The following is a 15,597-nucleotide window of genomic DNA, read 5'->3' as shown; positions in this document are numbered from 1 at the left end:
TTCTATTTTGGGGGGTCTATTTTTGGGGGTCTATTTTGCATGTGAGTTTTTAACTGTTTTGGCTACTTCTCTTTTTATTTGTTTTTCTTTTTTTTTGTTTGTTTCTCTGGTTCTTCTTCGTTGTCTTCTCTCTTCTTCCTTCTTCTTCTCTTCCTCCTCCTCCTCTTCATAGTTCCTCCTGCTTCTTCTTTTCATCTCTTATCTCCTTTCTATTTTTTTCTCCTCCTCCTCCTCTTCGTCTTCCACCTCCTCCTTATTTCTTTCTCATCTTCCTCCTCCCTCTCCTCCTTATCTATCTCCTCTTCCTCATTCCCATCCTCTCCTCTCTCCTCCTCCTTCTCCTCCTCCTCCTCCTCATCTTCCTCATCAGCATCAGCATCTCCCTCATCTCCTCTTTCACCTCGCCCAGCCTCACCAAACCTCACTTTCACAAAACCTCACCAATTTTTCTCTTCTCTCCTCAGCTCGTCACTCTAACCATCCGCACCTCCTCGTTCCCGTCCTCCTCCTCCTCTTCCTCCTCTCGTCGTCGTCCAGCAAGCATGAGGGTGGTGGTGGTGGGCGTGGTGGCGGTGGTGGTGCTGGCCGTGGCGGTGGTGGGGGCTGAGGTGAGACTGACGCGAGCTAAGAAGTACCGTCTCTGCACCGCCAGGGACGTGAGTATGCTGGTGGCCGAGCTCTGTAGCGGCACGATCGGCAGCCCCATGAGAGGTGGACTGCATAGAGGCGCTGGAGGTAAGGGAATTGACGCTTTGACTTCACTTAGACTTTTGTTGATAGTTTTGTTGTATAGGGACTGAGCAGGTTAGATAAATGATGCTTGTAAGAGTGGAAGGGAAGTGTCGTAGAGTTAGATGAAGGAAAGAGGAAGAGTGGAGAGGAAAGAGAGGTAAAAAGAAGTAGAGTAAAATTGAGTTAGAGTTAGAGATAGTGACTTAGGCGTTTGTTAACGTTGTTGATATGTGTTTGCGTGAGAGACAGAAAAAAAAAACAAGACAAAGAAAAGACTTACAATGAATACATCAACAAAAACTTAACTTGCAGGTGAGAGAAATGATGTTTGGAGTGACTTAGAGTTTTGTTGATAGTGTTCTGTCTACTAGAGGTTGTTAGCAGGCTCTGATACATTAATATATGGGTCTGTGTGTTTGTGTATGTGTGTTAGGAGGGTAGGTTGTGTGTGCGTGTGTGTCAGTATGTAAATGTAAAGATAAGTGAATAGATTAATAAAAAAATAAAGAGAGAGAGAGAGAGAGAGAGAGAGAGAAGGAAAGGATGCGTGTGTGTGTGTGTGTGTGTGTGTGTGTGTGTGTGTGTGTGTGTGGGTGGGTGTGCTTGTCTGTGCGTGTGCGAGACATAGAAAGAAGGAATGAGAGAAAGAAAGAAAGAAAGAAAAAAAGAAAGAAAGAAAAAGAACGAACGAAAGAAAGAAAGAAAGAAAAAGAACGAACGAAAGAAGGAAAGAAAGAAAGAATGACTGAGAAAGAAAACGAAGAAAAGATTAACAGAAAAAAACACAAAAAAATAGACTACTCCCTCCCTCCTCCCTCCCCCCTAAAAAAAAAAGAACCACCTAAACCGCACTCATAAAACATCAGCCTCCAATTAATTACTTTCTGACCGTTCTTTTGTGTGGCGGCGAAATTAAGAGAGAGAAAAAAAAACACTCATTATTATTTTTGGGATCGCGATACCCCGTCAGAATTTTCCGCGTCACACACAAACGCACTCACAAATTATACCTGCCTTGTGGACCTGATTACACCTTGGGGGCTCCTGTGTGTGTGTGTGTGTGTGTGTGTGTGTGTGTGTGTGTGTGTGTGTGTCATGCTAATACTCTTCCAGCTTTCATGTTTTCCCTCGTCGGGTTTGGCTGCGATATTTGTACCTTTTGCATAAGTCATTTTCTACTCCTCAATGTGTAATGCGTGTATTTGGGCGCCGAAATGTTAAAGAAAATGGTCCACAGTCTCGCCGCCGCTACAAACATATGCGAAGGAGTGGCGGTGAGTGAGAGAGGAAGAGAAGCGGATAAAGTGATGCAATATTGGAGTACCTCAAGACTCGCTGTTCACAGGGAGACGTTTATATATGCGAAGGACTGGCGGTGAGCGAGAGAGGAAGACAAGCGGATAAAGTGATGCAATATTGGAGTACCTCAAGACTCAATGTTCACAGGGAGACGTTTATATATGCGAAGGAGTGGCGGTGAGTGAGAGAGGAAGAGAAGCGGATAAAGTGATGCAATATTGGAGTACCTCAAGACGGTATTCACAGGGAGACGTTTATAGGTTGTTAGGCCCATCCAATGTGATCTGCTTACGCTTTTGAATCGAGTTGGGTGCCGATAAGAATGGGTTTGAATCTTATTCATGTAATAGCAAAGAGTATTCATGAGAAAGGAATATATGAATACCTATAACAATATAACTTACGAGCAGTGAGTAGCGGGCTTTTTTTTTCATTATTGTTTTCTTTTTTTTTTATGCCCTTGAACAGTCTCCTTTGCTGTAAAAAAAAAAAAAGATGGATTCAACTCCCTTCCACCCCCTTCCCTCCCTCCCTTCCCTCCCCTTCCTGACTTCCCCTCCTTCCCGACCCCTCTCGACTCCCTTCCCTTTTCTCGCCGCCCCTTCTCTGCCCTCCCACCCCCTCCTTCCCCCCACCTGTTCCACCTACGAATTCTGCAAATAGTATATGTTCTTGGAAATAGTTATTAGGGAAGGGACTGTCCGGAATCATATATATAACTGGATTTCTTGCGTTTATATACATTAATTTTTACATATGCGCCAGAACAATCATTTCCCTTAAAGTGGTGCAGTGGCTAGCGTCCCTGACTATGACTTCGAGGCCCTGGGTTCGGATCCCGGCCGCAACCCACCCATCTGTTGATCCTACCTCTCGGGCTTGTGGATAAATGGGTACTTGGGGACACGTGGGGAAGGTAAACTATGGTAACCCGGATGTCCCACTGGCCCTGCGTCCCGGGGTGATGGGCTCCCTCTCACCATAGGCTCAAAGGGACAGTGCGACGGATATGAGCACTGAGGCTACGCGCAACTAGACCGTATGCTCCAAACTTTACCCTACCTCACCTTATATTCGTGGTGTGGAGCCCTAAATAGTGACTGACCTACTGACCTTCATATGCTCCTTTTCGCTCTATCTTATCTCTCGTTTTGTCAATATTTCCTTCTATCTTCCCATCCACGTCTATTATTACATGCCTTCATATATGCAATTCCTTTCCTGCGTGTTAACAATGTTCCCGGTAACACGAGGACTAACAATGGAAGTCTTCTACTGCTCGCGTTACCGGTGAGTATTGACAGCACGGGAGAGCAATAGCAAAGACAACAGACCTGGTATCCATCAAACCTCCTCGCTGCTTTTAACGACTCACTGACTTAGGAGCTTTGACTTTTACTGATACGGAAGCACGGCGAATCACTATAGGTCGTTAGCAGTAGTGGAAAGGCTTTAGAATACGCGCCCTTTCCACAGAGTTCGTCGTTAGCAGTAGTGGAAAGGCTTTAGAATACGCGCCCTTTCCTGCGTCTAAAGATACTATACACTTACCTTGGAAAAAGAAATTGAATAAAAGGGAGACACATTTTGTTCACCGGATAAATATAGTGGAGGAGGCCAAGGGGACACCCACAGAGTTCGTCGTTAGCAGTAGTGGAAAGGCTTTAGAATACGCGCCCTTTTCTACGTCTAAAGATACTATACACTTACGTTGGAAAAAAAAAATGGAATAAAAGGGAGATACATTTAAATCACCGGACAACCTCGAGTGGAGGAGGCCAAGGGGACGCCCACAGAGTTCATAGCTTGAGCAAGTCGATAAATCCTACTACTTTAGCGTTGTAGGGTGGGCGAGGCGACGCTCCCCTATTGACTGATTGATTAATACGTAGACTAAGGCTGGAGATAGAGGAACATATTTTAAACAGGGAGAAAGCATTGAGAAACTTCACTGTATCTTGCTGTCGTAGAATATCGATGACAAGGGAAAGTAAAGGAAACGAGGAAAGTAAGTCAGGTGTTTTATTCCACGGGTGTATCGCCGAACCATCTGCAGAATTGGCAGGTGGAACAGGTGGGTCGGGGGGGCGGGGAAGGGTCGGGAAGAAGGGAAGGGAAGGGTGGGAAGGGGTCGGGAAGGAGGAGAAGTAAGGAAGGGGAGGGAAGGGAGGGAAGGGGTCGGGGAGGAGGAGAAGTAAGGAAGGCGAGAGGGAAGGGAAGGGGAAGGGAGGGAAGGGAAAGGGGGGAGGAGGGGAAGGGACTGTTTATGCAGGAGCCCGATGGAGAACGAGGAAGAGATTGACTAAGAAGAAGACATTGCCTATTCATTTGTTTCTCTCTCTCTCTCTCTCTCTCTCTCTCTCTCTCTCTCTCTCTCTCTCTCTCTCTCTTCTATTTCCTCTCCCTCCCTCCCAAAACGGCCCTTCTATAGACCCCAATCTTCCTTATCTCTTCTTAAGCTGCTTCATTTTCCCTCTAGCGGCCTTTCAACGACGAGCTCTTCTAAGGCGAGGTAAAGGTGGTGTGGGTGTCTTGTATCAGTGCTTGGGTCTTTCTCCCGCGGGTTTTCAGCGACGAGATCTCTTAGGGCGTGGTAAATGTGGTGTGGGTGTCTTGTATCAGTGCTTGAGTCTCTCCTGCGGGTTTTCAGCGACGAGATCTCTTAGGGCGTGGTAAATGTGGTGTGGGTGTCTTGTATCAGTGCTTGGGTCTTTTTCCCGCGGGTTTTCAGCGGAAACTAGCGGCGATTTCTGTTAGGAGGCGATGTGAGTGTCTTGTATCAGTGCTTGAGTCTTTCTCCCGCGGGTTTTCAGCGACGAGATCTCTTCGGGCGTGGTAAAGGTGGTGTGAGTGTCTTGAATCAGTGCTTGCCAGTCTTCATAATTACTACTGTCCATTCCTTCATTTCTTTCCTTAATTCTTAGGGTCCTTTCTTCCCCTTTTTCATTTTTTTCTTCCTTTATGGCTTAGTTTTGCTCATCATTTATTATTCTTCCGATATTATCCCTTTTTGCGTATTTCCTTCCATTCTAGTTACTTTATTTAGTCCGTTTTCTCTCCTTCGTCTTTCCTTTCCTTACGTTATCTTCTCCTCTTAAATCTTCTCTTCGTCCTTCTCCCTTCACTCCTCATTATCGTCCTCCTTCACCTTCCACACTCTCCTTTCCTTCCTCCCCTTCTCTTCTTATCCTCCTCCTCGCGGGCATCTTCTGATCAGCCGCCCCGTCGGCCTTCATTGACGTTATGTCGGGCCCAGACGTCACCTCCATTGTTTTGATCCGATTCCCAGTCAAGCCACACTGTCCCTATGTATACCTCTCCCTTCCCTTTCCTTCCTCATCCTCCCTTCCCTTCTCTCCCTTCTCCCTTACCTGGTTTCTAGTGGCTGCTTTGATTCCAAGGTCTCCCTTCCTTCTCTTCCCTTCTCTTCCCTTCCCTTCCCTTCCTTCTCCCTTACTTGGTGTCAGGTGGCTACTTAGATGCCTCTGTCTCCTTCCCTTCCCTTCCCTTCCCTTCCCTTTCCTTCCCTTCCTTCCTTTCCCTTCCTTCTCTGGTGGCTACTTAGATGCCTATGTCTCCTTCCCTTCCCTTCCCTTCTGTTCCCTTCCCTTCCATCTTCCTTCCTCGGTTTGGCTATTTCTCTTTGTCCCTCTCCTGTCTCCCTTCATCTGTCTCTTCCCGTGGTCATCCCTGGTTCTGTATCTATCTGTCTGTCTGTCTATCTATCTATCTATCTATCTATCTATCTATCTATTCGTCTTCCTTCAATTGTCTTACCTTCAAGTGGGTAAGACTCGGATAGGTTGAAATGTGTGTGTGTGTGTGTGTGTGTGTGTGTGTGTGTGTGTGTGTGTGTGTGTGTGTGTGTGTGTGTGTGTGTGTGTGTTTTCCCACGGTACTTAAATACTTAAAAAGAAAGAAGTGTAAAGTTGATGGAAATAAATGCGAGAGTAAGTGAAAAAAGGTTGGGTCTTACTGTAGAGTTTTACAAGACGCGCGTCACCTCTACCCCTCCCCTCCTTGCTTTTTCTTTCTCTTTTTCTTCCTTTCATATTCTCTCTCTCTCTCTCTCTCTCTCTCTCTCTCTCTCTCTCTCTCTCTCTCTCTCTCTCTCTCTCTCTCTCTCTCTCCCCCTTACTCCCTCTCTCCCTCCCTCCCTCCCTCCCGTCTTGTGCCCTATATGAACCACCGCCTACTACACATGAGAAGGATCAAATTCCTCTCTGGTAACTTCATTAAGGATAATTTGTCCCGCAGAAAGTTTAGTAGGAGGATCGGTCTGCCAGAAGGAGGCTAATTATACTACAGTGAAAGGGATCGAGTAGTTTAGTGAGACCCTTTTTCTTTTTCCGAGGCATGTATAGAAGATGAATATACACGTCTAATACATGACTTGATTCTTACACTTTTCTTTCTTCCTTTCCTCTCGCATTAAGCAAACATTATATTACCTTTTGAAGTCTATAGGGTCCAATATATAGTGAAAGGAATCGAGGACTTTAGTGAGACCCTTTTCTTTTACCGAGACATATATAGAAAAAAAGGATATACACGTCTTATACATGACTTGATTCTTACACTTTTCTTTCTTCCTTTCCTCTCGCATTAAGCAAATATTATATTACTTTTTCAAGCCTATAGGGTCCAGGAAAGGGGGTTTAATATGCTATAGTGAAAGGAATCGAAGAGTTCAATGAGACCCTTTTTTTTAGGAATAAATGGGTTCTGTATTCGAATTTACTGTATATATTTTTTTTCTTTCGTTTTTCTTCGATGCCTTTTTCTTTTTTTCTGCTTTTTCGTCTTCAATATCTTTTCTGGGCTTTCTATTTCTATCTTTTTCTTCTTCAGTTTCTTCTTTTTTCTACTTCTCGTCTTCAATATCTTCTCTGGGCTTCCTGTATCTCTTTTCTTCTTTTTATTCTTTAATTTATTCCTCTCTTTTATACTTTTCCGCTCGTCTTCTTTACCTTCATTTCTGGGCCCGTGGTAATCTCAGACGCCTTCGCCCACTTGGAAAATCATTCGCATTCTCTTTGTGGGAGTCACTTGAACTAATTTACCCTCGCGTCTGCCATAAATTAAAAGTCCTTCGAATATACTAAAACGTGGAGATAAAAAGGATTGGATTGTCAAACGAGAGTCTCTTATGTTAACGGCCGCTCGCTGGATAATGATGAGTGGATAGTGGATTAATTAATATTCTTAGGAGTTTTTATATATATTTTGAGGTGGGTTGAGGTTCTTGTGTATTTTTCTTTCTTTATTTGTCTTTTCTTTATTTTTTAGTCAGTCAGTGGGTGGGTCAGTTAGTCAGTCAGTCAGTCAGTTAGTCTGTTTGTCTGTCTGTCTGTCTGCCTGTCTGTGTCTTTTTCTGTCTGTCTGTCTGTTTGTATGTATGTATGTATGTATCTCTCTCTCTCTCTCTCTCTCTCTCTCTCTCTCTCTCTCTCTCTCACACCCTCCCTCCCCCCCTCTCTCCCTCTCCTTCCGATTCAAGTGAGCAAAAACGAATGCAAACGATCAAGCGAGAGTCTGTTTATGGTAATGACCGCTCGCTTGGCGCCCCAAAGAGTCGCTCGAGGGTTGGTTTAACGCTCAGAGAATACCAACGTCTTCATTAGTAAGGCTGGGGGCGTATCTGTAGTTGCGCGTTGCCTTGGTGCTCATCTCCGTCTCACTGGACTTTGATTACTTCTTCGTCAACGGAAATCACGGAGTATTTATCAATAAAGGAAAAATAATAAAGATAAGCAAATAACATAAATAAAGAATAAAAGAAAGACAAAGAAAGAAAGGACGAATAAAGTAAGAAAGAAAGAAAGAAGGAAAAAGAAAGAAAGAAAGTAAAAGAAGAAAGAAAGGAAGAGGAGGGAGACTAGAGAGGAGAGGAATGTTCGTGTGTGTGTGTGTGTGTGTGTGTGTGTGTGTGTGTGTTATCACCGTTAATCAGTTGTATTATAATTAGTCGTATTAATATTTATTTTTCTTATTTTTTTTCTGTTGCATATGAACGTGTTGGAATAAACTTAATATTGGTCCATGTTATGTGTTTTGGGTGCTGTGTCTATCTATCTATCTATCTATCTATCTATCTATCTATGTTTCTTCTGTAGTCTATTATCTCCTCTATCCTTCCATCCATCAGGACACCTCTCCTCCCCAGAAATTGACCTATGTTTCGGCCACTCCTCTGACTCTTTTTTAGGAGCAGTGAGTAGCGGTCTTTTTTTTTTTTAACATTTGTTACCTTTTTTATGCCCTTGAACTGACTCCTCTGCTGTAAAAAAAAAAAAAAAAAAAATCCCACTTCGTATCCTTCTTCCCCTAATATTTATCTTCTGTCAACTCTTATATTTTTTCTCCCTTCTCTCTTACACTCATGTCTCTCCTCCTTCCTTTCACACTTCTCACCTATCTTAATTCCCCTTGTCTTTACTTCTTTTCACCCTCCTTACCTGTCAGCCTTGGATCATTGTCTTATTCTTCCAATGCTCTCCCTTACCTTACCTTACTTTTTTCATTGTCTTATTCTTCCAGTGCTCTCCCTTACCTCACCTTACTTTTTTTTTTTTTTACGTGTTCGCCTGTAGTGCCGGTAGGCTTTCTTCAGGTCCATGGTGGTCGGCCCAGCCCGTCATGGCGCAGGCAATTTTTATAGACCTTACCTTACCTTACCTTACCTTACCTTACCTCACCTAACCTCACCTCACCTTACCTTACCTTACCTTACCTTACCTAACCTCACCTTCCCTTACCTTACCTTACCTAACCTTACCTTACTTCACCTAACCTCACCTTACCTTATCTTACCTTACCTTACCTTATCTTACCTTACCTTACCTTACCTTACCTTACCTTGCCTCACCTAACCTCACCTTGCCTTACTTTACCTTACCTTACCTTACCTTGCCTCACCTAACCTCACCTTGCCTTACCTTACCTTACCTTACCTTACCTTACCTTATCTCACCTCACCTCCCCTTACCTTACCTTACCTTACCTTACCTTACCTTACCTTACCTTACCTTTCCTTACCTTACCTTCATCTGTTCTCCTCTTCCAAACAGGTAACGCTGGCATCATGATTCGCTCTCAACCAATTGCTATCAGAGGAAGACGCCGAGAGAATGATGGTAAGTATATTTGTGTATGTATGTATGAATGTATGTATGTATGTAGGAGAGGTGCCATTCATGTATAGAGGTGATATGAACTTTTTCTATTCAATGGGGAAGGGAGGAGTGTGTGTGTGTGTGTGTGTGTGTGTGTGTGTGTGTGTGTGTGTGTGTGTGTGTGTGTGTGTGTGTGTGTGTGTGTGTGTGTGTGTACTAATCATTTCTGGGATCCATTGTTTTGTGAGGGAAACGTTGACTAAAGTTTTTAATTGATCCCCGCTTGACCAATCATTATTGTTATTGTTATTATTATTATTATTATTATTATTATTATTATTATTATTATTATTATTATTATTATTATAACATTGTTTTAATGGTAATGATTGCTAATTCATGGCTAGTTTAATGTAAATGAAGGTGTAACTGTACTAATTAACTCTCTCTCTCTCTCTCTCTCTCTCTCTCTCTCTCTCTCTCTCTCTCTCTCTCTCTCTCTCTCTCTCTCTCTCTCTCTCTCTCTCTCTCTCCTTGTTTTTGTTATTATTTTTGTTCTTCTTCTTCTTCTTCTTCTTCTTTTTCTTCTTCTTCCTCTTCTTCTTCTTCTTTTTCCCCAGGGCCTGTGTTTGAGTCTCTGCCACTTTGGGAAAATGTAAACAACCAGAAATATTCCCGTGACGAGCTGGACAGACTGAACGGTGAGTGGTAGTAGTAGTAGTAGTAGTAGTAGTAGTAGTAATAGTAGTTTTTGTAGTAGTAGTAATAGTAGTAGTAGTAGTAGTAGTGGTGGTGTCGGGAAAATAAACATGGGTGGAGGTATCATTTATGTAGTAGTAGTAGTAGTGGTAGTAGTAGTAGTAGTGGTAGTAGTAGTAGTAGTAGTAGTAGTAGTAGTAGTGACAATAACAATAATAATAGTAGTAGTATAATTATCCATATTAACAGTTATTTCATATATTCTGTTTACGTCTTGGATCAGAAATATATGTAAAAAAAAATAATGTGTAATGTAATTCAGTCTTTTATATTATCATTTATTGCATTTGTATCGTTTTGAAAAGATTCTGATTATCTCGCCTTCAGGTTCAAAGTATCTATGGCGGAAAAATGCTTAATAGAAATATACAGAAATTATCACAGCCTTTACGCCATTTATTGCATTACTTTGTTCTATAAAGATTCTGATTGTCTCTTAAAGGTTTCGGATTCTTTGCCTTTGGAAGCGAATGGTTTATGGCGGAAAAATGAGTCGTAATGAAAAGGGAGTGAAAAAATGTGTAATATGTTTCATTAGTGCAGTTAAATATATTCCTTTGTTTGAATGTAAATTTTTGTGTGATTTTCATTTATTTATTTTTGTTTATGAATTTTTTGAATTATATATTCATTTACTTTATTAATTTGTATATTTATATTTATTTTATTTATCTTCTTATCTGTTTCTATCTACCTCCCTTTACTTTTCCTCTCCCTCACCTTGTTTTCTTCTCTACCTCTACCTTTCTATTTTTATGACTTTAACCTCTCGACCTCTACAACTCCCTCTACCTTTCTTCCTCTCTATGTATATCTACCCCTCTAACTTTCTCTCTCCTTTCCTGCCTTTACTTTGCCTCCCCCTCACCTTGTTTTCTTCTCTCTACCTCTACCTTTCTATTTTTATGACTTTAACCTCTCGACCTCTATAACTCCCTCTACCTTTCTTCCTCTCTATATCTACCTTTCTAACTTTCTCCTTTCCTGCCTTTACTTGAACTTCTATGTATAATTCTGTATCCATCTTCCTCTACTTCTCTCATCCACTTTCTCTACCTCCCATCTTCCTCAACCATTTTATTTACCTCTCTCAACCTCTCCCTCTCTATCTCTACGTCAACTTATTTTTATCTATCTCTATTTCTACCTTTTTCTTCATCTCTCCTCCCTCTCTATCTCCACCTTATCTTTTATTTATTCGTCTTTATCTCTCTCTCTCTCTCTTTCAGGCTCTCCAGACCTTATTCCAGCCTGGGATATGCAAGACACCAACAGCTACGAAGACCTCCTTGCAGAACCTGGTAAGTGGCTCACACACACACAGTAAGAGGAAGGGAAGGGATGGGAAGTTATGAGATGGGAAGAGAAATGAAAGGGAAGGCAAAGAAATGATAGGAAAGGAAGGGAGGGTATGAGATGGAATGGTAAGGGAAGGGTATGGTAGGGAAAGGAAGGGTAGGGAAGGTAGGATTAAATACGAAATAAAGGGAAGGGAATAGGATAGGAAGAATATGAAAGGGACGGAATAGGGTGCGAGAGGAAGGGAAGGGAAAGGAACGGTTTGAACAGGATGGGAAGAGATATTAAGGGAAGGAGAGGAAAGGGATAGGAAAGGAGAGGAAACACACACACACACACACACACACACACACACACACACACACATAGGTCAAATGGAGGGTGTTAATTACCTTTGACACCTTCAAACAAACGATTCAAGGGCAATTAGGAGGCAATAGAGCAGCTATTACGAGACTTTTTGATTACTTATTAATATTTCACACACACACACACACACACACACACACACATGCTGATTACCGTTTATGTATTAATCTCTCTCTCTCTCTCTCTCTCTCTCTCTCTCTCTCTCTCTCTCTCTCTCTCTCTCTCTCTCTCTCTCTCTCACACGGTATTATATTCATTTTATTGTAGTAGTAGTAGTAGTAGTAGTAGTAGTAGTAGTAGTAGTAGTAGTAGTAGTAGTAGTTGTTGTTATTGTTGTCGTTGTTGTTTCTATGGGTGTTGAGTACGGAGATACGGAGATGAGCACCACCTCCTCGCGCAGCTAATAGCTTTCGCTCCCAACGTTACCTCTACCTTCATTATTATCCGCGGCAGAACTCTCCGCTCTCCGTTCTCTTTGCCGAGTCCCAAACCCCCTTCCTCTTGATCCTAAAACTCGTATTCTTAAACGTATCGGTACCTCAGTTCGCCTGTGTGAAAAGCCTCTCGTAGAAGTTGCTGGGATTTTCATGGATTGTTTCGTGATCCTGGTGATAGTTTTGCACGACTTTTGCATCTTGAACGGAAAAATCGCCCATGAAAACCCGGCTAATCTTCTCTGTGGCCTTCGGAAACAGTCGTAAAATGGGAGTCCGAGACTTTTAAGAATACTGGTATAGCTCCGTGTTCCCTCCCCTGAAGGTTGGCGGGTTGAGGCGCGGCCCGACACCTTCCTCTCTGCTCTGGTGAGGCTGAGTCGGGGCGGCGAGCGGCGGCCTGGCTCACCACTCGCCCCGGGGCTGACACACACGGCGCGCGACAAGCGGCAGACGCTGAGCAAGCTGCGGGCGAGGTGTTGCCGCGAGGGCTGCGACGAGGCGGAGCTCTACACCTTCTGCGTGTAAACCCTTGTGTGTGCAGGCCTGGCCACCACTCTTGTACCTCCCGTGTCCACAAGAGGAAGATAAACAATAAATAATGACAGCGAGAGAGCATTCTGCGTCCCTTAATTTAAGAGCTGATGATTGGGTTTGCCTTTATGTTCTTTTCTCTACGTCTGGAGCCCTGCCTGCAGACCGAGAGCAGAGGCGGAGGAAGGTAAAGGAAATAATGTAGTGTGTCGGCCTCTCACAGCTGACAAGCTCCTTGTATCTACAGTTTTCCGCTTCCACTCCTTAGCTAGGGCGCGAGGAACACACGACACAGCACAAGGGAGTAAGGAATAGTGTAGAGTGTCAGCCAGCAGCCCTCACCCCCTCACAGGTGACAAACTCCTTATGTCTACTGTTTTGAGTTTGCAGTTTTTCTTAGCTAGGGAACACTGAATATGGACTTGGAGAGGCGGATTGATGACTTTGGTAATAAATGTCTACGCAGATTCCTGGGATATCGCTGGAATGACTTTGTGTCAAACCGGCGACTACTCCGTGAGACTGATTCGACATATAATACCTGCATGGTCCGTCAACACCAACTCCGGCTATACGGGCACGTGGCTCGCTGCCCAGAGGCTGAGCCTGCTCACCGGATTGTCTCTAAGAGGCAATCCTGAGTGGAGGAGGCCAAGGGGACGCCCACAGAATTCGTGGTTTGAGCAAGTCGATAGATCTTGCCAGGAGGTAGCCTACTCAGGATGGGAAGGGGGCCTGCATGGATACTTGCCCGGAGGGACCCCCGGGCTTGGCGTCGTAGGGTGGACGAGGCGACGCACCCCCCGGCGCTTTCCCCATTGACTGACTAATTAGCTAGGGAATGATATCTGAGGCTGTTATTGCTATACCTATTTATTTTGTTACCCATTTGTCATCATTCCTAGGCTAGAGTTACCATCCAAGGCTGTAGCTACTGAACAAGTGGTGTGACCCGATTCTCTCTTCCTGTTGTGTTCCTACCAAGGTGGTGGATTAAACTCTTCACAAAGGCGATCCAGTGGTTTATATCTTACCCTCACGTGTTTTTAGGATTAAGATAAAGGTTCCAATGCTCTGTTTATTCCATTTGAAGAGTTGAGTGAAAGTTATTTTGGTTCCACTTCCTACCTCGTATAAATGTTCCAATACTTTTCTTTCCGTTGAATATTATAGTTAATATTCGAGTCGGTTTGGTATTATTTTGATCCCACTTCGTTCTGCTCATTAGTGGTTCAACTCCTTCTATTTATATTTCTGTACATCTTAATTCTCCTTAATTCTAATGATGTGTCATTACTTTTTTTTCTCATAATAAAGTCTACAGAGATGATCCCGTACTTTGTTTCCCCTTATAAAAAACAGATGATGTACTTTAATTAGTCGCCTATTACAGCTGTTAACCTAGTTCTAGTAAATCTTTCTTTGGTATATTTATGGGTATTGTTATTATAGTACTGAACGGGTGTATTCTGGGTATTAGTAGTAGTTGTGGTACTAGTATTATTTCAAAGCAATATTAATCTACTGTTCGAGTCTGTCTTTCAATTCTTCTTTCTCACGTCTGTACTTTATGTTATGTATACGAGTTAATATTCATGGGTATTATGGTTATAGTCTTGAACGGGTGTATTCTGGGTATTATTATTTGTAGTGGTATTAGTATTATTTCAAAGCTATATTAATCTACTGTTCGATTTTGTCTTTCAATTCCTCTTATTCACGTCTGTATCTTATGTATACGAGTTAATATTTATGGGTATTCTAGTTATAGTCTTGAACGGGTGTATTCTGGGTATTATTATTATTAGTAGTAGTGGTATTAGTATTATTTCAAAGTTATATTAATCTACAGTTCGATTCTGTCTTTTAATTCCTGTTAATTACGTCTATACTCAGCCATATTTATCAGAGTTAATATTCATGGGTATTATGGTTATAGTCTTGAACGGGTGTATTCTGGGTATTATTAGTATTAGTGGTATTAGTATTATTTCAAAGCTATATTAATCTACTGCTCGATTCTGTCTTTCAATTCCTCTTTCCCACGCCTATACTCCATCTTATATATCTGATTTCATACTGACAAGCTGTTTTTTCTTACTTCATCTTACATAACAGGAAACAGTCAAGAGCTAGTGATAGAACAAGAGAAATGAAGGCACTCACAACTACTACAACCCATAGGAAACATAATGCAAAACAATCAAATAAGGCGTATTGTCAAAAGTTTCTAGAGTGGAACAAGAAAGCTTAGGGACATACCACACTTTACAGTAGAGAAACCAGTCGAGGGGTAAAGAAAGGAACAGAAGTAAGTAATAAAAGCCTCTACAACTACTACTACTACTACCACTACTACTGCTACTCAAAATATACTGCAAGAGAATCATATAAGAAGTATTGCCATAACGTTATAGAGTCAGGTCCCAGGGCACACGTAACCTGTATTGATAAGGTTGCTTCGTGCCGTAAAGAAGACATCTCGTTAGGTTTTGGTAAGGCAAGGTGCTTTAAGATGTCCGACGAGATGCCTTTTGATCGGCGTTGTAATTTGTTAGGTGAGTGAGAGGAGGAGGAGGAAGAGGGGGGAAAGAAAATGGAGTAGAAGGCGAACGTAAAGAAGAAAGGAGAAAAAGGAGGAAGAGGAGGAGGAGGAAAAAAAAAAGAAGTAGGATTTCGAAAAAGAGTAGGAGGAGGAGGAGGTGAAGTAAAGAAAGCAAGAGAGAATAGAATGAAAAGGAGGAGGAGGAGGAGGGAAAGAAAGTGAAGTAGGAGGAGTACCAAGAAGAAGAAAAGGAGGAGGAGGAGGAGGAAAAAGGGAAGAAGGAAGAGTGCGAAAAATAGGAGGAGGAGGTACCAAGAAAAACAAGAAAGGAAAGAAGAGAGAGAGAGAGAGAGAGAGAGAGAGAGAGAGAGAGAGAGAGAGAGAGAGAGAGAGAGAGAGAGAGAGAGAGAGAGAGAGAGAGAGAGAGAGACTTACCTGACTCCAAGCATTCCAGTCAAAATATTTAGTGCGTTGGCAAGACTTTCTACGCAATAGTCTGTCTGTCTGTCTG

The 15,597-nt window shown here is 42.6% G+C and overlaps 1 protein-coding gene across 1 annotated transcript in view; it reads left to right on the top strand.

Moving 5' to 3' along the window:
• Positions 1–13,857, top strand: part of LOC127002246 (uncharacterized) — a 21,452-nt gene extending 7,595 nt beyond the window's left edge. The window contains exons 3-7 of the mRNA XM_050868053.1: positions 465–735; positions 9,102–9,167; positions 9,767–9,847; positions 11,135–11,206; positions 12,333–13,857. Coding sequence (XP_050724010.1) covers positions 543–735; positions 9,102–9,167; positions 9,767–9,847; positions 11,135–11,206; positions 12,333–12,535 — 615 coding nt within the window. The 5' untranslated portion in view covers positions 465–542 and the 3' untranslated portion in view covers positions 12,536–13,857. The remainder of the gene's footprint in view (positions 1–464; positions 736–9,101; positions 9,168–9,766; positions 9,848–11,134; positions 11,207–12,332) is intronic.
• The last annotated feature ends 1,740 nt before the right edge of the window (positions 13,858–15,597 follow it).

The sequence above is a fragment of the Eriocheir sinensis genome, chromosome 22 (genome assembly GCF_024679095.1).
Source record: "Eriocheir sinensis breed Jianghai 21 chromosome 22, ASM2467909v1, whole genome shotgun sequence".
NCBI lineage: Eukaryota > Metazoa > Arthropoda > Malacostraca > Decapoda > Varunidae > Eriocheir > Eriocheir sinensis.
This window is presented reverse-complemented; position numbering and strand designations above follow the sequence as displayed.